The 23,341-nt window shown below is 39.6% G+C and overlaps 1 protein-coding gene across 9 annotated transcripts in view; it reads left to right on the plus strand.

Moving 5' to 3' along the window:
* Nucleotides 1–1,000: 1,000 nt before the first annotated feature.
* Nucleotides 1,001–23,341, plus strand: part of mak (male germ cell-associated kinase) — a 46,645-nt gene continuing 24,304 nt past the window's right edge. For 3 of the 9 annotated variants that reach the window (XM_084399215.1, XM_084399217.1, XM_084399219.1), the window contains exons 1-9: nt 1,001–1,068; nt 1,154–1,188; nt 7,881–8,112; nt 9,865–9,919; nt 10,623–10,744; nt 12,206–12,288; nt 18,942–19,074; nt 21,348–21,519; nt 22,805–22,972. In XM_084399215.1, coding sequence (XP_084255341.1) covers nt 8,012–8,112; nt 9,865–9,919; nt 10,623–10,744; nt 12,206–12,288; nt 18,942–19,074; nt 21,348–21,519; nt 22,805–22,972 — 834 coding nt within the window. In that variant the 5' untranslated portion in view covers nt 1,001–1,068; nt 1,154–1,188; nt 7,881–8,011. Of the gene's footprint in view, nt 1,189–7,880; nt 8,113–9,864; nt 9,920–10,622; nt 10,745–10,917; nt 10,998–12,205; nt 12,289–18,941; nt 19,075–21,347; nt 21,520–22,804; nt 22,973–23,341 lie in introns of those variants that run through there. The other 6 variants (XM_084399216.1, XM_084399221.1, XM_084399223.1 and 3 more) reach the window with 5 other exon arrangements.

A 23,341-nucleotide genomic window follows, 5' to 3' on the forward strand; every position in this document is an offset into this window, starting at 1 on the left:
TTTGCGGCGCTAGCAACAGTCTTGATATAACCACTTATCTCATATAGATCAGTGGTTAGCTGGAGCCTCTTGGCTCCACCTCCCCCCAACCCAAGTTACTCTTTTAAACATCAGAACAAGTTATCATATAGGCTAAATAGATTTAATTATTGTATAACATAGCTTTCAGCCACTTAAATTTGTAAAGAAGTAGTTCTCAAATGAAATAAGGTTGGAGACCACTGGATCATTCTACTTTCTCCTCATCAGTAGCCTATACTGCCATCTACTGATAACTTGGACAAGAAACTCCTCACTATGGCTACTCCTCCTCTTTCCGCAAAAACATGAGAGCCAAAAACTCAACCAGCACGGTGTCGTCTTAAGCTCCTCTGGTATTACTTCCAGCACCAGGGGTTTTCAAACCTGTCCTGTATCACACCCAGTAGCCTACTGCACATTTGGTAGGCAAGTCGTCCTTATCTAACACACACTTCAGGTCTTTTAGGGTGCTTCTCAAACGGAAGGCTGCATCCTAAGCTGTGTCCTTAGTCCAGGGGTGCTTCTCATTTCTAATTTTTGCATCCTCCTTATTATATCGTAATATTTCTTCATCGTTAGTTGTCCTACAATTAATAATCACATGTTCTACAGTTTCTCTCTCCACACCATTCATACAACAAGATGTTTAGATATTATGTTTTATTTAGTCCTTAATTATATGTTCTTGTCTCCTATTTTTTCCACTGACGTTACTCCTTCCTCCTCCAACTTTTCCTTGTACTGAATAGCCTATTGTCTTCCTTTGATTTCTATTGCCATTTTAGCAGCATTTTATTTGCTCTATTATTGACTTGATCTAGGCTGTCTTGCAATAATGTACTTCACTGGCTACAATTTCTTCTTTCAAGGTTTTTTTTTTTTTTTTGCAGGTCTATCAGCTTTTATTCTCATTTAATTCCCACGTGATTTTTAAAAAAATGGAACAACAATGAACAACAAGCCCCATGAACCTTTGCGTTTCCACGTGACCCTCAGATTTCCGGCTTGGTTGAGTGTTGTTTGCTGTCGCGCGTGTCGGTTGCCAGGGTGAGGATGGATCACACCTCTTTAACAGAGAGATAAACTCACATTGTATATCTTTTAAACACATCTGTCATATCTACACACACAGGCAAGGACTAACAGGGAGGAGTGCCATCACAACGGGTGAGTTTACGGAGCAGAACTATGCGGAAGATCATGCGAATGAGCAAAACATTTACAGTCAGCCCACAAGAATCAAATGAAAACACATTTCAGATGAATAATGGTGAATAACAATGAACGATGCAAAGCTAATGACTCTTTAGACGTCTTTATGTTGCAATTCTAATAAATAACCCAAAGTGTTGATAGATTATGCTGGTCATATTTAAACGCATTCTCGGAACACTCGTAAAATCATGTTTCTATTTCTATTTTATGTTTATAGGTTGATTTCCACCATGTTATTTTACACGTGTTTAGCTTATTGAGTGACCTTGAAGAGCATCTTAAATCCATGTGGTCTCTGTTGATCCAGTAATACCTCTTAAACCAGATTACTGACAGAGATCTGTTTTGTGAACATCGTGTACTCCGTTTCACATACAGAACACCATTCATGTTTGGCCTCTTGCATTTGGGCATATTTATAATTATATGAGGATTTTAAAATCAATTTAATTATGTTATGTTAGGTTGTTGTTGTTTTTTTGTTTGTTTGTTTTTTTTTCTTGTTTTTTTTTTTTTTTCTTCTGTGTGCTGTTTAGGTAATTTTATCAGGATGAATTGACCTGATTGATGAATTGACTTGACTTTAGCCTGACCAATGTGAAGGCCTTGCATTAGAGTGAATCTCATTAGGCCTAAGTGTTTTAAGAACATATCAATCTAGTCATCTGCAAATCTTAAGAGTCTATGATTGGATCATAATTGCAGTGATTATTATGTTTCTAACATGTTATATGTTTAGCAACAGTTATTCTACAGTTCTTCTTCTAAAGTGTGCAGCTTTTCATTTCTTAAACAACCATGTAGCAAGACCAAGACCATGGCCATATTCAGCGATGACAATGTCAATATTCATCAGTATCAAATTATGAAAGAATGGTTGGGAGGGAGCATGAATAATCATTTTCAGTCCAGATCTGAGTCCAAAATTTATTGAAAGTCTTTGGGATATGCTGGAGTAGACAGAGTGCTTGTCAATACAAGATCCTGACCAAAAATGTATGCACCTCTTGATGGAAATAAATGTCAAGTCACCTTTATTTATATAGCGCTTTATACAATACAGTATGTTTCAAAGTAGCTTCACAGTGATAACAGGAAAATTATGCATTTTGGCTGTTGTTCAGCTGAAGTCAGTTCAGTGTTGATTCAGTTTCGTTGTAATATCACCAATTATTTAATTAGTAAATTTCATCTATAAAGCAGTTCTGCAAAAAATGATGTCATCATCCAGCTCAGTTCAGTTCTCATACAACACAGTCAGTGCAGTCAGATCAATAATATTGTTGAATATTAAGTGTGCCCAACTAAGTCAGTTGTGACATTGGCAAGGAACCCGAACTCCATTAGGTAACAGAAATGGAGAAAAAAACCTTGGGAGAAACCAGGGGGGGGCAGTTCTCCTCTGGCCAATGACGGAACATTGTGTCATTGTGATTCAGGCTGTTTCATACAAGTCAGAGTTCAGATTGGGATTGGTAGCATTCAAATATTTGACCAGTTCCTTTTGCTTGAAGATCGATTCATAACGCCAGTGTGGAGCCAAAGCTTGCCATAGGGTCTGTGCGGAGGACCTGTCTGGTTCTTTAGGTCTCTGCTGAGGAGACGTGTCGAGGAGGCCTTCACAGGCTATAGTCTAGTAGACATGGTCTCTGCTGACATTCGGGGCTGCGTTTTGGTCATGTCTAGGTGCAGGTCCACCATCTGATCTGGATAAGGACCAGATCCGGCTGACTACGGTAACCTCGGGATAAGGATGAGACAGACAGACTAATAGAAGTGTAGATGCATTTTTTTCTTACGATGTAACAAGTACATTGGGTATTATAGTAAGTGTTCCCGGTGCATGGGTTGGAATTGGGTTTCCATGGCCGAGCAGCTGCATGCAAGCCTCTCACCTCCAAGTACAATGCCAAGCATTGGATGGAGAGGTGTAAAGCACTCTGTTGCGCACCACTGGAATCATGCTTCTCTGTTGGCAGTCTGATGGGTGATTTGGGTTTGGTGGATGCCAGGAGAACGTTATCTGCATGCATCATGCCAACTGTAAAGTTTGGTGAAGGAGGGATAATCAGGGGTTGTGCTTGGCCCCTTACTTCCAGTGAAGGGAAATCTTAGTGCTTCAGCATACCAAGACATTTTGGACAATGCTATGCTTCCAACTTTGTTGGAACAGTGTGGAGAAGGCCCTTTCCTATTTTAGCATGACTGTGCACAAAGCAAGGTCAATAAAAACATGGTTGGGTGAGTTTGGTGTGGAAGAACTCGAGTAGCCCGCACAGAGCCCTGACCTCAACCCCATCAAACACCTTTGGTTTGAACTGGAAGGGAGATTGTGCCTGACCATACTGGAGCATACTGGATGAATTCCCACAGAAATGCTCTAATCTTGTGGAAAGCCTTCCCAAAAGAGTGAAGGAAAAGGGGGGCCAACCCCATATTAATGTCTAATTGTCTATGTTTAGAATGCAATGTCATTACGGTCCCTGTTGGTATAATAGTCAGGTGTTCCAATGCTTTATAGTGTACATTAAGTACATTATAGTGGGGGTGGTGTGGCGCAATGGATAAGACACATGCCTTTGGTGTGAGAGACCCGGGTTCGAATCCACTGTGAGACACCAATGTGTCCCTGAGCAAGACACTTAACCCCTAGTTGCTCCAGAGGCGTGCGACCTCTGACATATATAGCAATTGTAAGTCGCTTCGGATAAAAGCGTCAGCTAAATGAATAAATGTAAATGTAAATGTAAATGTACATTAACATGTTACAAATCTACACACACAAGGGAAATGTGTGCAGTTGTATTGCTTTTAATACAAAGAATGCTTTTTTCAGTTTAACACAGTACTGTAGAGAACTGAGAATCTAAATTCAAATCCCTATTTGGAATAATGATAATTACCAAGAAAAAAATAATGGACGGTACAGAGAATTTGTGAGAAATGTGCTGTCATGAATTGCAACGTCAAATAATAGTCAAGTCAAGTCAAGTCAACTCACCTTTATTTATATAGCCTAGCACGTTTTACAATATTACAGATTGTTTCAAAGCAGCTTTACAGTGATAATAGATAACAGTGATTGTTTTGGCTGTACAGCAGTTCTAGAAGAAAGTCATTGTCTAGCTTAAAGGTGCACTGTGTAATATTTAGGAGGATCTGTTGACAGAAATGCAATATCATATACATAACACTGTTTTCAGTGGTGTATAAAGACCTTACATAATGAACCGTTATGTTTTTATTACCTTAGAATAAGCAGTTTCTATTAGTGTTGCACGGTGCATCGATACTTAAAAAGTCTCTCCATATGTCAAATATATCACCAATGAGGCTTATCATATGTTACCAATATTAAACATTGTTTAATATAATCGCTGTTCATATTTTTATTCAAAGTTCAGAATCAAGATAAAGTTATTACCAGTAACTCTTATGTTTCTTATGATAACTGAGATAATGCTGCTAAATTTTAATTTTTTTTTACCTTGAATGTCATTGCTCTAATTTATTTTTTATATTTTGATATTTCATATTTTGTTCAAATGTTTAATATATTTGCTGTTCATATGTTCATTTATTAGTGTGTTATATGAATATTAGAATGTTGTCCCGGTTTTAAAATAAAGCACAGCAATGATATTTGAGAGTGTTTCTCCCTTTTCAGGAAAAGTATAGAAAAAGTATAGAAATCGCAATTCTTGACTTGGTATCGGTATCGAAACAATAATTTTGGTATCGTGACAACACTAGTTTCTATCTACATGTACACCACGGGTCCCCTTACATGTTAAGTCACCATTTTGTTCCGTCATGTTTCTACAGTAGCCCTAAACGGACAAACACGCTTCGTCACTATGTTGTTCTTCATGCAAAGAAATTAGCTAAAGACAGCGAATAAAACACTGACACAATGATGAACAAGTAACAATAATATTTTCAATAACATTTCATTTTACTGAATAATTAAGTAAACATAATTTCTTACTTCATATGACAATGGCATTTTGGTGGCCTGAGGACACAAACTTTGAAGTTTTCAAAGTGCAAGTTTTTGAAAACGGGTTTTGAAAGCGATACTGTTGAAACTTCAAAAACAGGAATCTGTGAAAACGGTGACGGCATGGACATTCTGCGTTTGAATGCGTATGTGCACGGGCGCATAGTCTTTCTTTGCAAAGTGACATTACTTGTCTGACATGCATAATACAGCGTTTGTCGTGAAAACAACAACAACAGCCTTTTTGTCATGTCTATGGGGCTGTTTACACCTGGCCACTTTATGCGTTTTCTGTGATCGGATAGCTATCCGATCTTGAAAAGACCAGGTGTAAATGCCCTCCGAAACACTTTCGAGATGGATTTAAATCTGATCGCTCAAACCACTTCAGGAGGTGGTCTGGGTCGCATTCCAGACGAAACTGGACAAGTGTATACATCTGGTTGTTGAAACCACATATGTAAATTTTACTCCTCCCAACAATGCTAAAAAATAAACGTAAATCAAAGTGAAAGTAAGTCGCAGACGCTTAAAACACAATCATCTTCATTAAAAGTAAAGAAATGAAATGATCTTACCAGGGCGGTTGCTGCTCTCTCTTATTTCGGTATTTGATTTTGAAATTAGCTGATGATCAATAAATTGCAGCTCATATCTGTTGCTTTCGGTGACGTGAACTCCATTAAATCTGCATATAACATATAATATATATATGTACATTATAACACATTTATGTGACCAGGTATAAATGTAGGCTAATCGTTTTGATAAATCAGATAGCTATCCGATCTGAGAAAACGCATAAAGTGGCCAGGTGTAAACAGCCCCTATGAGGCAGTTGCAGGGGATAATCTAGTTGACACTGTCTCTGCTGACACTTCAGGGCTGTTGTGGTCATGTCTAGGTGCAGGTCCTTCATCTGATCAATAATTGAAGAAATTGATGTAATTGTCTAATAACCTCTTTATCAGGTATGTATTCAGTTGCTGTAGTGTGCTGTCCCATGCAGCAATAATGCAGGAACACATGAGATGTATTCTCAAATAACCAGTCGAAGGCCAAAATGCAACACCGAGAAGGTACACTGTGCTCACAGACAAGTTTTATTTGTAATTGTTTTAAGATATTTGTAATTCCTTTTAGAGATCTCATTCAATTGGAAATGGACATGGGTAGTTGACATCTTTTGGTTTGACATGCTGTGGTTCATTTTAAAATATTTTAGACAACATTTTTCTAATTTGCTATAAGTATTCATGCAGCTTTTATGGCCTCATATGAACTTAGAAACTACATGGCATGTTTAATAAAAGGCAAATTATGAAAACTTAAAATAGTCTATGTCACTATCAGTTACAGGACCTAAGATATTCTTCATATCAATTTTAAAGTTGTCATGAAATCAAAATTGACCCTATTTATTTTCATGCATGTTGTTGCTATTATTGTGAACAATTCATTATTTTTTTAAAACATTGTTTTTCTCTTTGGAATCAAAATGTTATAACTTACGAATTAATGATGAGAAATACGGTAAGTCGGTCGGAACTTCCATTTCATGCAGACTATGCTGAAATGTAAAAAAAAATGTCCATGGATATGTTATGCGTCAACTACTATTAATAAACAAACTACATACAAACTGTGCACATACATCAGAAAAAGTTCTTCAAATTAATTTGCTATCAGTAAAATCTTGAAGCATAGATTAATGTCAATAAATTAGATTATGCAACATGATACATGACTTTTACTCCATAGATACCGCATTGTTCCGAATATAAGACGAACCCCCCTTTTCAAGATGCACCTTTTTGGAAAAAGGCTTTTTGAAGACCAAATCCTGTCATTTAGAATTTTTGTATTTAACGTATGGTAAATTGTGGTAAAATGTACCAAAAATCACATTCAGAAATAAACACTTTATGGCATAGCTACCATAAAAATAACCTGAAGTTCCCATTTAGTAGATGTCACTATACTGATTTCTCACCTTTTTATGTACAGTGACATAAACTAACATGTCAAAAAAACACAGGTGTTTAATCTGCATTTATAATCTATCTGATCCAGGGAATATGAGTGTTTTTTCCTTAGGCCGATCACATAGCGCTGAAAAGACAGCAGTTTCTCCCTGAAGTCGGATGGCAAGCGCTAATCCATTACGCCGCATCGAGGATATTGACAGGCAGTATGTAGCTGAAATAAGAAATGATGGGCCTCACTGGTGGCTACGTTTGAGGTGAGCTCTTTGCCGATTTCCAGTGCCTTTAGCTGGATGACGGCTGTGGTTATGGGCAGCCCCTCATTTCTTTTTTCAGCTACGTAGTGACACACTTACCTGTCAGTTTCTTTGAGGTGGCCGCATTCAGGACCGCAGTTAACTTTTCTTTGACTGTTAAATTTTTTTTGACTGCCTGTTTGGGCTCGACATCTTCTAACATTACGCTCTGACTCAACGTATTTCTTGGCTGCTTAATAAATTGTTTGATGACTCTGCTGCGTTTATTAGTCCTGGGCGGAACATTCGTTTTACTCATTGAGGGTGTATTATTGATGTTAAAGTTTAGATCCTGAATGTAAGACAACTCCAAAACATTATATAACCAGTATATGATTTTCCATTTTCTGTATTTGCTTTTAGTGCTAACAGTGGGATGGAGTGGCTTTCACTGCTGGACTTCTCTTAAGCTCATCTACAGGACAGGTATGATCAGGTGATTTGTGAGGAGAGACGTCCGTCTGTCAGTACTGCTTCTCTGGGTGAAGGTAAAGATGAACCGTTACACAACACTCAAGCAGCTGGGCGATGGGACCTACGGCAGTGTTCTGATGGGGAAAAGCAATGAGTCTGGAGAGCTAGTGGCCATCAAGAGGTGCGTCAAACAATTATGTTGCGTCCAAAACCAAAAGCAAACCAAGAACAAACAAACCAAAACTGCATCTGCACATACTTCCAGTATGTTACTATAGCCGCTTTCCGACCGGAGGAACCTTTTCACAGTTCCTAGAACTATTGGCTAAAGTACCCGGATGTCAGCGTGTTCTCACCGCAGGAACTAGGAACGATTTTAGTTCTAGGAACTCTATTTGGAGGAACTAATTTAGGTCCTACTTCAGAGTAGGGTCTAAACCAGCACTATAGGAACTACCCGTGACGTTAGTGTACGCTGATTGACCGAACGCACGCGGAACACCAGCACCCGCCATTTTTAAAACAGCTATAATGTAAACACACAGATTATAGCCTATATATTTACTCCAGAAACTAACTATACAAACATGGAAAACAGTGATAGATGGGTCTCTAAACTTTTATGCTGAAGAGAAAATCCAACGCAACTTTGAGGGGACCAAGCCAAACATGATTATGTTTATCTGCCCAGCTAGCAACACTGGACATCAACCACACGGCATAGGCTAATAACCTTTTTTTCATATACTGTCTACTTTCTATAACAGTTCTATCTAATAACATATTAAACAGTACTGTTAGACAGATCGCTAACTAATAAACACAGAGAATGCGCCATCAAAATAAAAGTCACCGTGCTTGCGTCACTCCCTTACCCCTCCTACCAGTTCCTATGGCCACTTGGCCAGTGCGAACGCAAACAGCAAAACCGAGTTTGGGGGAGAGTAGTTCTTAGAACTGTTTAGAAGTGGACAGTTCCTAGAACTAAGTTCCTGTAACTACTTGGTCAGAAAGCGGCTTATGTTATATTGCATTCTCTGAGGATCTTCTCTTTTAGTGAGTGTAGTAAAAAATAGTTACCGCCTCACCCAGACTTTCCTATGGGATGCAATTATGCAGTTCAGGTTCACCCAACACGTACTTCTGCTCATTGAATGGGGACTGGTGATGTGAATTATAAATGCCCCTCTTAGGTGTAGTAACTGTGCCGGAACAGTTGATTCACTATGCAAATTGATACCTGGGTGACGGTGAAAGCAGTGAAAGTGGCCAAGTCTGCCTCAGTATCAACACTGCTCTCTCTTACATAATTCCAAGTGGACTTTCAGGCTCAGCTCTCATGCAGTCTTGTATATCAGCTGCTGGAGAGGGGCTATTATAATGAAACTAAGAATTCTAGACTTTTTTTTTTGTATCTTTTAGAAACTGGAACATCTGACATGGACAATGGCTGGCCGCAGTGGCCGGTGTAGAAACGAAAGAAGCACAAAGTAGATTTTAAAAGTTCAATGCAAGAACTAAAATACAGTAAAAATCTGTTAAAAATAATTATGGAATGTTTTTCATTAAAGGAACGCAAGCAAGAGTGATATTAAATCATATTCATTTATATGCACCAGCATAACTGTACATAATAATAAACATCAATACAAACATAACTATTTTTTACTACACACATTAATATATGAAAGAAGCCACACAGAGACTTCTGTGAACATTTCTAATGATGACACTGATAAATTGTTGAGTTGGAGTTTAGAAATGATTCTGAGACTAAAAAAGTGATGTAATCATGAACACACCTGATGAAATCACATGTAAAGGTATATTAGCATTGTTCCATTAATAATGGGGTGGTAGATTCTGATGATTGACAAACTGTTTGTTAGCAATGAAACCATGGAGATGAGATCAGTCATTGTGTTTCTCACAGAATGAAGAGGAAGTTCTACTCTTGGGAAGAGTGCATGAATCTGAGAGAGGTCAAGGTACGAACTCAGAGTACACAAATTCAGGAATAATAATCCAAAAAAGAGAAATTGTCATCAGAACTTTAGAATTTACACTGTGCCTTAACCAGACCAGATGCGACAATATTCCAGCAATAAGCAATTTGTCCACACCAGACGTGACAAGGCTACAAGACGTGACAAAATCACAAATAACAGCCTATCAGAAGAGCCTGTGGGTGGGCTTTACAAGTGCTGTCTTAAACTTGTAAATAATCAATGAAATAAATTTATACAAAATTTAACTTCATTAAAAATACATAGCCTTCCTATTGACGTATACAATTATCATGGAATACACTTGTTTGTTCAGACAGAGTTCATAGTTTGAAAGTTCTTTCTTTTTTATTTTCAAGATCTGATATATGCTATCCAGTGTCGCTTTCATGATGGGTGTTAACATCACGCACAGTGATATTCAAACTAAAATTAAACCTTTTTATGATAATACAAAGCACATAATCAGTACCTGCTGAGATTATCATTGTCATTAGACACACAGTTTTTTTAATTTTTATTCTTGTTCCCAGCTGTGACTTCGCAGAAATAGAAACCATATCAAAAATAAAATGCCTTGTCACAAGGCCTGTATCGCTGTTGTACTGGTTAGGACACTGTGTTAAACTGTTAAATCTAGGCGTTCATAATGTTTCTGCTGGTTTTCTTCATGTCTGTGTTGCAGTCACTGAAGAAACTGAATCATGCTAATGTGGTGAAGTTAAAGGAGGTGATACGAGAGAACGATCACTTGTACTTTGTCTTTGAATACATGAAAGAAAACCTCTACCAGCTCATGAAAGACAGGTATGAAGAGATTCCATATTCCATCTACCTTTTCCTGTTATTAAGTGCCCATGATGCCTTTGATATACTAATGAAGTCAAACTTAACCTTGGTCACAATATTTTGAAATGGTCTTTGTGGCTGATGAACGGCACATTGATTGTTTGACAGCTGTGCTGATTCTCTATCTCCAGAACCAAATTGTTCCCAGAGTCAGTCATCAGGAATATAAGCTTTCAGATATTGCAGGGACTATCATTTATTCATAAGCATGGTAGGTCACAGGGCCGTCATATTCATGTCCAAAAAACTAGAACAACTGAGTCTTAGTCCAGTATCAGACAGACCTACTACAGACTGAATCTTTCTTGGGACTGTTTCTGCTAAAGACTCAGTTGTTCTTGTATCTCTGTGGTGACAGGATGTGTGAGTATCTCAGCTGCTGCCAAAATGTTAAACTAAATCTGATTATCTGAAATGCCTATGACTTCCCATCAGACACATTGTATTATAAGCAGTTAAAGGGGTCATATCATGTTTATTAAAATATTTTTATTTTATGTCGGTGCCTTATGATTGGCTAAGCTCTTGCCATGTGAAATGGTTCAGCAGATGTGTGTTGACTATTGTTTTATTGCCCCATCCCTCAATAACATTTAACAGTTGTCGCTGAAATGTGCCTTTAAACTGTTAAGATCAAACCAAAATTATTAGGGATCGTATTAATAATTAATTTTAGCTACTCCTTTCCTTTCTCATTCACACTGGACCGACAGGCGCTAACCAACGGCAATGGACATGTTTTATCTGGTTTTGTTGGATCAGCGTTTTTTTTTTTTCGTTGGTCGGCTATTTTCGCCCACTGAACATATTCCAAATGCATTGGTCAGTGCCTGTTGCAGTGTGAATTAGCATTTGTGTTTATATTTATCAGAAGGAAATGATAAGCAGCAGTTGCTTCCCACAGCCAGAAACAGCCGTTTAACAGATTTTACCACTTTTTACACATTGTTTGTTCTTCTTGCATTTATTCTGCCTTATTACCTTACCTTGAATTGACAGATTGAATTTCTAAACTTTAAAAAAGGTGTTGTGGATGTGAATGAGGTCATATGTTAATGTTTCAAGTTTCTGACATCAGAAAGGTCGGAAGGCATTTTCTAGCTTAGTTTTAATAAATGCTCTTTTTGTACTGTGAAGGACATTTTGAGTTCTGCAAGTTGCAGTCTGTTTTCATAGTACAATGACCTCTTAAAATCAAATTTATCATTCCATGATATGATCTCTTCAAAGAAGATAATACATCTTCAGTGGTAGATTTCTCAGCTTATACCATTTTCCCAAGAGCTGCAATCAAACAGAAAACCATTGAGTCTCACACATCTTGTGGGTGAAATACTGTTCCTCTCTTATCTTCTGCCTTTGTTTCTTTTTTTTTCTTTTTCTTCTGTCTCTTTTCTGTGTGAAATTCTCTGACATCAGGGAAAATAAGATGTTTACTGAGAATGAACTAAGGAACATCATGTTTCAAGTTCTCTCTGGTTTGGCATTTGTGCACAAGCATGGTAAGATTTCCTCTTTCAATACATTTTTATTTGTTCTTCTCTAATGCTTTAAGGAGCTTTATAACACCCTTATAAACTCTTAATTAGTACATTTTAAATAGTGAAATGTTGCATAAAAAAAAAAAAAAAAAAAAACCTTTTTACACCCACAGTCAGGGGGTGAACCTTTTTGCCCACCAGACACAGAGGCTGGTGAATGCCTCTTTTTCCCCCTCATCACCTTAAGAAATGATATATCTTAAAGGGGTCCTATTATGCTTTTTCACTTTTTCAACTTAAGTTAGTGTGTATACATTATAGGGCTGGGTATCGTTAAAATTTTTTCGATACCGATACCTTGACTTCGATACCGGTTCCTGGACGATACTTTTTTCGATACCAATTTTATAATTTTTTTTTTTTTTAAATCTGTTTAAAAAAAAAAAAAAAAGTTTGTTGACTTTTTTTTACACATATTTTGAGTCTGTAAAAAAGCACCAATGCTAAAGTTTTCTATGTATCCTAATGATTTAACATGTATTCTTTAAATTAGCTCATTGTTTCTGCCTTAACTGTTAATGCATTGTTTAACAATGAAACTGAATGAAAATTTAATTGAAATGCATTAGCCTACTTACACACAGTCACCTCTGATAACAGATCACTCTAAATCAGAGGTCCCCAACCCCCGGGCCGCGGACCGGTACCGGTCCGTGGGACATTTGGTTCCGGGCCTCACAGAAAGAATATATAACTTAACGTATTTTCCGGACTATAAATCGCTCCGGAGTATATGTCGCATCAGTAAAAAAATGCGTCATGAAGAAGAAAAAACATAATATAGCCTAAGTCGCACTGGACTATAAGTCGCATTAATTTAGAAATGTAGCCTATTTCACAAAAAATAAATAAATAAATAAATAATAATAATAATAATTGTTCGGATGGGACAGTTCACCCTTACGGACGTGAGCGCTCTGAAAGCGGCACAAAAAGACTGCTTTAAAACTTTCACAGAGACCTCAGACAGAAAGCAAAAAGCCTGTCTTTAAATTGTATTTCGTTTTGTATTAATTGTATCTTAATTTTAATCAATGTTTCATCACCCAATTGCCTGGATTTAATAAGAAGTAAATATAATAGAAAATATTTAATCAGGACACGGAGGCGCGGGCGCGTAAACTGGAGCTGATCTCATAAATTAACCGAAATTCAGCGTATAAGGTAGCCTACTTGCCTCGTTTATTATTATGTTTAATTATTTTTTATATTTTTGTAATATTTTGTTGTATTTATCCGCCGCACCTTAAAGGCCGGTCCGTGAAAATATTGTCTGATATTAAACCGGTCCGTGGCGCAAAAAAGGTTGGGGACCGCTGCTCTAAATTGTAATTTAGACACATGCATTTTCTGTAAAGCTTCTTTGAAACGATATGTATTGTGAAAAATGCTATAGCTACAAATAAATGTGAATTGAATTAAATGGGCTACTGGGGGTGGAATATATGCCTGGTATATGCCACATAAAGCTTGCCGCAAAGCACTGGCAAAAGTAGCCTAATGATTATGAATGTGTCGGGGAAAAAATAGCAAGGAGACATTTTAATAGTTTATTAATAAACTAGTGTTTTCTGAGTCAGTGTTGACTGCAAAGATGAAGATGACGATGCTGACTCGTCATTCCAGCAGTATAGTGAACGCACGCGGCTATAGAGAGAGATGCACCTTTCATTTGGATTACAATTAGTTTCGAATTGTTTCTTTTAAAAGTAGACATTTCAAGCTTTCTATGTGCCTATTTCTCATGTCTGTGAGGCAAGTATCCTATACGCTGAGTTTCGGTTTATTTGTGATGCGCTCCAGTTCTTGCTATCGAAGACTGATCAGCTTTCTGCTCTTAAGTTTATTCCGTGCAGTCAAGTGCTTCATCAGATTTGTCAAGTTGTCGATTTTTTGCAGCAATCATCCTGTTGCAAATATTGCATCGCGCGCTGTTGGTATCGAGTCTGGTGAAACGTAGCTACACTTTTGATCTTTTCCACATATTATCCATGTATGTGGGTTAGGACGCTTACACACACACACACACACACACACACACACACACACACACACACACACACACACACACACACACACACACACACACACACACACACACACTACAGCCTCATGTGCGAACCACGTCTTTTTGGGCAACCGCGTAAACTAGTGTTTTTCCGCCACAGCCAATCATGCCGCATGCACTGACATTTACGAGATTAACCCCTTAGGTATCGAAATTTGGTACCGAAAAACAAGACAATGTTTCGATACTCGATAGTATCGAGGCAATTTGGTCGGTGCCTAAAAAGTATCGAACTCAATACCCAGCCCTAGTAATGTAGCATAATGAGCATAAAAAAGATCTGCAAGGTTACAAAGCTCAAAGTCCACTCCAAAGGAAGATTTTTTTATTGAACAGAATCCACGTTTCAAGAACTACAACGAACGGCTGGTTTAGACTACAACGCACTTTTTCTAGATCTTATGAAGTCATAATGTTCCTCATTTAAATAATCCCCGCCAACGGAATAAAAGTAGCAGAGGCCTGGTTGAGTTGCGCAAGAGATGATGAAGAGTGTTGTCACTGGTTTTTCCACTCCGGAAAAGTTTGTCCTTAGGCTGACGAACTTAGAGAGGTTCAAATTTATTTTTAACACTGTTCCTGAAAATTATAACCTCAACGTTTGTCTGTGCACTGCACATTTACGGAGAACAGCAGACAGACAGAGTACAATGCAGGCTATAAGCACAAAAGCTTCTCCTGAAAGATGTAACCATTCCCATTTTGTCTGGATAATCTGTTGTTTATGAATCACAACTTGTAAGTATGTCTTATTATTTGTAGTTGTTTTCTATTAACAGTTCCAATTATAAGTTTTATGTAGTTGCTATGATAGCTATGATGTAAACGAAGGGCAACACTTTGCCTCCGTTAGCCTGCTAACCAACATTACAGCATTGATGTAGTGTTTACTTTAGCTTTTGTAAGCTCTTGCTTTTCTAAGACTGTTCACCACCCCTTAGGAAAATTATCCATGATTTTGTGATCGGTTACTGTTTGTATTACCATCGTTTTCTGACAAATATGATTAAATGGTGAATAACATCGTATCTTTAAGAAAATTACAAAACAAACATACCACTCTTGAAACGCCCTGTGCAATCTGTGCTTGCAAAGTCCGTGCTTGAAATCCGTTCAGCACGATCCTCTTGTTTGTTAACATTGTCAGGGTCTGAATTGGGCTCGAAATGGTTTGAAATTGACGCCATCGTTAATATTTACATCTGAGTAGAGCTTGCGGTTATGAAGGGGCGTGACATGTCCTGAACACGCGCTAAACGCTGCCAATCACAACACACTGGGCCAGCTAACCAATTACAGCCCATTTCGGAAGGAGGGGCTTCTTTAAAAAACGACATGTTCAACCAGACTGTAGATAATGTAATAGTGTAACAATGTAATAATGTAAAATATGTGAAAAATATATATATATATATATTTTTTTTTAACAATCAAGCATGAACATATTCTAGGATACCTCAAAAACAAAATCAAGACTTCGTGAAAGGGCATAATAGGACCCCTTTAAAGATATGAACAATATTTTTTGAAAAATCTGTTTAAAATGTACACATTTTCACAAGATGAACACTCCGGTCATATCAATAGCTTAATTAAAGCAGGTCACTTTCGAATGGGAACTTGCACTGCGTCCTAGGATGCAAATGGGAAATGCCTCTGGCATGACCGTTGTCTGAAGCACGACAAAACACGACAATAACATTGGCTGACGACAGCCTTTGACATCACTACTGGTGCGAGTTTAAAATGGTGCCTCTAGTACATGTCATCCTATTTCGTGTCTTCAGAAGCCGTTTGTTTGTGACGTGCCGAAGGCAGTTATGGCAGTGAAAGCTTTCAGGAAGTGTGTACATCCGTGTCAGTGCACCTGATGATACTTACAATCTGTGCATGATTTACTTGGTCGAGGAGCATGCTTGCTCTGTCCTCGAGGGGGCTGAATACGTTCTTTGTGAGAGTTTCTCTATGAGGAAACTCCACTCTTGTTTGTCCCTTTTTTCGAGGGAATTTGGACAATCGTCTGTGCCCCGCGGATCAGGACCTGCTGCAGCTGAGGCGAGGAGGAAACTGAGATGTGGGGCTCTCAGATAGAGCTTGCAGAGGAATTCGAGAAAGGTATGGCTCTTTCTCATTCTTCAGTAGCTGATGAGGGTGAGCTGCTGGAGGGGGATGTGCTATCACTCACATCCTCTGATCTGGCTGCGAGAAGAGCAGGATGTGGCTGTTGAGGACAATGATGTCTCTGAATCCTCACAGCCTGCCTGCCCCACATACGACAAGTTGCTGGAGGTTATGTCTCGTGCAACAGACAGATTAGATCTGTCATGGAGGCTTGAGAAAATATTCGTAATCATAATCGTCCAGCTTTTGTAAGTCTTCTGTTTCTTCTGGATCTGCACGCTGAGATTGAAAGATCGTGGAAGAAACCATATTCGGCCTGCATTCATCCATTTCAGCATGCAAATTATGTTTGAGTGGAGGGTATGCGTGAGCGGAAATGAGTCGATGCCACGAGTTGAAGAGATGCTGGCCAGCTACCTCTTGCTGGGAGAGGCATCGACGTTAAAGACTCCTAGTCTGCTGGCCATCTACCTCTCGCTGGGAGAGGCATCGACGTTAAAGACTCCTAGTCTGCCGACCAAACCGCTGTGTGTGACATCACATTTGAATGGCAGAGTGTACGCTGCAGCGGGTGAGACCAGGGCTGTCCTGCATACAATGGCTGCGTTGCCAATGGCTGGTGACCTGGACCAGGGTCAGGGGCTCCCCACTGAGGCGGTAGAACCACAGATCTTGCTCTCTGTGCCACCAAGCAAACTGCTGCCGCGATCGGCCGATCTATGGCGGCAATGGTGGCCTCGGAGAGGCATCTGTGAGTGAACTTGCAGACATCGGGGGGAGAAAGAGAGAAACTTTCTTTCTAGGTTAGGTCTCCTCTCGCTTTAGAGAGTCGTTATGCTGAGGCCTCTGTTAATAGAGCCCAGTCAGGGTGGTGGCTATGGGTTGTATGGCTCTCTGTAACATAACATTCTCATTTTCCACTAGATATTTTCCTCTACATCTCATCAGCAATTTCGATTTTGACACGTTCTGCAGCAGCTGACCACTAAGGAGCGAATGTACAGTGATGTGACATAACTGCCAGATTCAAACTGTGCTTTCGCGCTATGGCTGGCGCTGAGCCAAAGACAGATGCGCTCAGCGCTTGTCATATATCACAACTATTCAGTGTTTTTAACCACATAATGTTTATTTTAGGTTTCAGACATTTAAATACATATCATTTATAGCAAAACAATACATAATGGTGTCTATGGAAGCAGCAATAACAATTCATTCAAATATATTTGTCGACCTGTTTTATTCATATCAGATACACAGTGTGAGTGACTCTATTCTTCTCCCAGTTCACCGGCCACTTACTTTCATGTATTTCGGGAGAAACTGATGAATTCACGTGCTTTAATAAATCCAACAGACAGGAATCTCTGAACTGCGGCTCATCATCGTGATGTCTGTCAGCCATCGCGATGGACGATGGCATCGTCTATCGGCCCAACCCTAGTATCAAGTTGTCAGGCTCTTTTTTGAGCCTCCTTGGTAAGTGGTCCTTAGCATAGAACATAGTTAGGCCTCCTCTCACTTTTTATCCTTGGGCATATTCCCTTTAAGGTATTCTTTGAATACCAGGTCCTGAGCTAGGCTGCCTGATGTAGTCAGGGTATCTGGCCCAAGGGAATAGAGTCACGACGACCGCTGGTGCGTACCCCTAGGAACTGTGACTCCATATTAGTTCTGTTGAAGTCATTGACTTATGTCAGCCATACGGCACTCATTCCTTCAGCATGGTGGACTGGGCATTTCTTCCCTATTAGCATCACAGGACGCAGTGCGAGTTCCCATTTAAAAGGGAATGTCTTGGGTAGGGAATGTCTTGGGTAACGAATGTAACCTTGGTTCCCTAAGAAGGGGAACAAGACACTGCGTCTCGTTGCCATGCTTCAGGCATGTGTGACCACATCTCCTTCAGACAAGAAGTGGATGATGTGCATTACAGGCACCCTTTTAACCTCTGGTCGCACCAGTAGTGACGCTGATAGGCTGTCGCTGGCCAATGTTACTGACATATTTTGACACGTGCTTCAGACACCGGTCATGCCGGAGGCATTCCCCATTAGTGTCCTAGAACGCAGTGTCTCGTTCCCCTTCTCAGGTAACCAAGGTTGCATTCGTAACCCAAGATGATTTATATGGAGCAGGTCATCTTTTTAACAAAACGGATTGACCACCACAGTGTCTGGCAGATAAGGAAAAATACCAGCCACTGGCAAAAAATACCTGGATTTGACTGATATTAGGTATTCATTTTCCACCATGTACACAATCTAAGTATAATGTGGTATTTGTTACTTAAAATCTTAAAAAGCTTTAATGGTGTTATATAGGCTCCATATCTTTGTATTTACATTGGGTGCAAACAATACAGATTAAGATGCATTCTAATCTGCATGTTGACTTTTACTATATTTTTGGCATTATCCTGTAGGATTTTTTCACCGGGATATGAAACCAGAGAATTTGCTGTGTATGGGTCCAGAACTGGTGAAAATTGCTGACTTCGGACTGGCTCGAGAGATCCGCTCTAGGCCTCCTTACACAGACTACGTCTCAACACGATGGTAAATGTATAAAAATAGTTTAATGGGACATCACATTATCACTATTTAGGAGGGCTGATGATTTTTTTTGATGAAAATATTTTTCAACAAATGTGTGATTTTTACAACCTGAAAAATGCACAACAACATAAACCAGCAAAACTAAGCAAATTCTTTGCTAGGAAAATTGTGTATTGAGACGGTATGAAGGCAACCATCCAGTACGATGGCAGCATGTCCGAACCATTTGACATCAAAAGCGGCGTGAAGCAAGGTTGTGTCCTTGCTCCAACCCTCTTCGGAATCCTCTTCTCCCTTCTTCTAAAACATGCTTTTGGGAATTCAACCGAAGGGGTGTACATGCGCACAAGATCAGACAGCAGACTCTACAACATCGCAAGACTCTCCCAGGCCTGCAAAGACTTCGGTCTAACCATCAACCTGAAGAAGACCAACGTGCTGGGCCAAGATGTGGACACATCACCTGTCATCACCATCGACAATTACGAACTTGAAGTGGTCCACCAGTTCACCTACCTGGGTTCCACCATCAGCGACAACCTGTCCTTAGATGCCGAAATCAACAAACGCATCGGCAAGGCCACAACAACCCTAGGACGACTGACCACTCGCGTCTGGGAAAACCCCAAGCTGACCAGCCAAACCAAGATGGCAGTGTACAAAGCCTGCATAGTCAGCACCCTCATGTACGGGAGTGAATCCTGGACAATTATGCCAAGCAAGAGCAGAAGCTGAACAGTTACCACATGCGATGTCTCCCCTGCATCCTTGGCATCAGCTGGAACGACAAAGTGCCCAACACCCAGGTTCTTGCCCGTGCCGGCCTCCCCACCATGTACACGCTGCTCAGACAACGCAGACTGTGCTGGCTTGGCCACGTGCGCCGTATGGAAGACAGGCGGATCCCCAAGGACATCATCTATGGTGAACTCGCATACAGCAAAAGACCCCAAGGTCGCCCCCAGTTGAGATATAAAGATGTCTGCAAGCGCGACATGAAAGCCCTGGACATCAATACAGAGATCTGGGAGGACATTGCAGCTAACCGCAGCAGCTGGTGCTGTCTGCTCAAGAAACAGCTAAATACAGGCGAGGAGAAGATCTTGAAGCTAGCAGAGGAGAGGAGAACCAGTCGGAAGACACGCGCACACGGACATCCACCCACGACCAACTACATCTGCACTTTGTGCAGCAGAGACTGTCACTCCCGCATTGGTCTCACCAGCCACCGACGATGCTGTTTTAGTCGCAACACTACGAACTCTTAGGGCGCAATATCCATGGTTGACAAACGACCGAAGGAGGCCTACTACTATATAACTAATATTATTGGTAACACTTTACAATAAGGTTAATTAGTTAACATTAGTTAACTACTCCTTAGTTAACATTAACTAAGAATGAACAATACTTCTACAGCATTTATTAATCTTAGTTAATATTAATTTCAACATTTACTAATACATTATTAAAATCAAAGGTTGTATTTGTTAACATCAGTTAATGCACTGTGAACTAAGATGAACAAACAATGAACAGCTGTATTTTTATTAACTAGCATTAACAAAGATTAATCAATACTGTGACAAATGTATTGCTCATTGTTAGGTCATGTTAGTTAATACATTAACTACTGTTAACTGATTAACCTTATTGTACATTAACTACTGTTAACTAATGATCCTTATTGTAAAGTGTTACCAATAAATGATGTTTTATTAACAAGGTTCGGGAGGAGCACGTTCAGATAATTAACACAAGTGGAGAGCACTCAGCAATCAATGGTAAGAGGTGTATATATACTCAGCAGTCTCACCTCATTCCATTGACAGTTTTGCAGCATCCCTCCACCACCCCTTCTCCACGCTTCTAGTCCTAAACACTTACATACCGGGGGAGTACTCTGGGTTCGGGCCGAACTCCGAGCTCGGAGCCCTCCCTCCGGACAACACGCCAAATACGCATTAAACCTTACCCCTTCAAATTATATGTAAGTGTGAACTCGTGAATATTAGTTATATATTTTAAAGATGAATTATTTCAATTCAGTCATACTTTATTTCATATCTATTGTTATAAATGATGCCTGCTAATGACAGTGATGGTATCTGCAATTCACTTTCAACCGACAACCTAGAGATAAAAGAGAGAGAGCTTAAAAGTTATATCAAAATTCCTGTGAAGTGAAACTGAGTATGTGCAACTTGCAGCAGTTTCCTCTACTGGCTGAAATGTGAGCATTTCAAAGCTCTCTCTTATGTGTTTGTGTTCAGGTATCGAGCTCCAGAGGTGCTGTTGAGGTCACCAGTCTATAGTTCACCCATAGACATCTGGGCAGTAGGCTGCATTATGGCGGAACTCTACACGCTACGACCTCTGTTTCCTGGCAACAGTGAGGTGGATGAGATCTTCAAGATCTGCCAGGTCCTTGGTACAGTAAAGAAGGTATGATCACATGTGAAGATGAACCAACTTTATCAGGGAATTTAGAGCATGTCACAGCAGCTTAAGTTGACTTGAAACAACTTGATTTTGAGGACAGTGATTTGTCCGTTTTCTGTATGAGAAAAAGCGACTTGGTCACGATCATGAGTGTCAGCCCCAGTGACTGAATGATAATTTCAAGCAAGTCGGTTGTTGACTTTGAGTTGGTTGGGCCATTAATTCATTAATTGAGAGTTGAGTCCTCTGGTCATTTATGTATTTTGGTTGGAGAATCAGAGTATATGAGGGGGGGTGGAGTGGGAGCGGAGTGGCGTGATTTTGAATGAAGTGAGGAGTTTTTAAAAGTGTGTCGAGGCTTTCACTCGCTGCGAGAGCGCTCCACTACCGCTCCATCACGAGTACAATTCATGCCCGTACAACGGCCCATAATATAAATGGATTTTTAGCAAGAATTCACACGTTAAACACATTTAGCTAGCTTGATACAGATGGATCACTCAAATCAGAAAGAATGTGGAGGTTATGATGACGGTAATGGACATGAGCGGGTGGTTATAGTTCTCAAGGAGTTTGTTTGTACCTTCTAAATAGGCTACTAAATATGATCGGGTGAAAGCACATTTTAAACAGGTAGCACTTATTTACACACTCAGTTGCTCTCTCACTAATGCATTCAAACAAATGTAATCTTACAGTTCTCCTTTATCTGTATCCTATTTCGAATGAACAGAAATCTGTAAGAAAGATAAAATAACTGATAAAAACGTACTATTATTTTCATCTTTGCACTGCATAAAGCAGCGATGATATTTAACTTTTAATGCTGATAACCATCTAATAAACTTAATATATGTTATGAACAGAACTTTTGTGAGAGTTCAAAGCATAATACTTTAGCCGCATATTTCCTCAGGGAGTGAAGACGGACCGTTGTTTCTGATATCAGTGAGCGAGAAGTGGAGTGGGAAATGGTGAACCTGGAGTGGAGCTGGAGCAGAGTGATTATTGAATGCTTAGAGGGTAAATTGTTGCCGCTCCACCCCGCTCACATACTCTGGTATGTGAAAAATTAGCTGGTGGCATAAGATTTTGGGCCTGTAGCGACTGACCTCCAGGCATCCTTCATATATGAGGTTGAGCTAAATGCGACTTTAATAATGATTTGTTGTCTGTGATCAGTTTATGATGTGTTTTATTTAATTCATCTCTATTAAAATATTTTGTTTCATGGGTAAATAGGTAAAGAATGCTTGATGTAATAAACACTGATTATTTTCCCTTGCAGTCAGAATGGCCGGAGGGTTATCAGCTAGCTGCTGCGATGAACTTCCGCTTTCCCCAGTGTGTTCCTACACCACTGAAAACTCTGATCCCCAACGCCACCAATGAGGCTTTAGACCTCATGAGAGACTTCCTCCACTGGGACCCAAAGAAAAGACCCTCTGCTGCAAAGGTACATGCGTATGTGTTCATGTGGACTCCAGGACAGATTGCAGTATGGTATGTAATCTGACAAAAGTTTCAGAACAGTCAACCACTATTAATCCTTTCACATGTAAGTTTAAAATATTCTAGCTGACCCCCCAGCGTGAGTTTTTTTTTTTAAGGCAACCATTATTTTAGAACGCATCACCTTATTATTTCCATGGCGGGCTTGTCAGGCTTGTCACGTGACACACCGCAGCCACAATAGCGCTGTATGACCAGGGCTCAACGCTAAGGAATTTTTCTACTGGCCCGATTGGGCCAGTGGTTGAAATTTTTACTTGCCCTGCCAAAATGTTACTGGCCCCAACACAAAAAAAGTACTAAATAAATTAAA

Source organism: Rutilus rutilus, assembly GCF_951802725.1.
Source record: "Rutilus rutilus genome assembly, chromosome: 24".
NCBI classification, from domain to species: Eukaryota; Metazoa; Chordata; class Actinopteri; order Cypriniformes; family Leuciscidae; genus Rutilus; species Rutilus rutilus.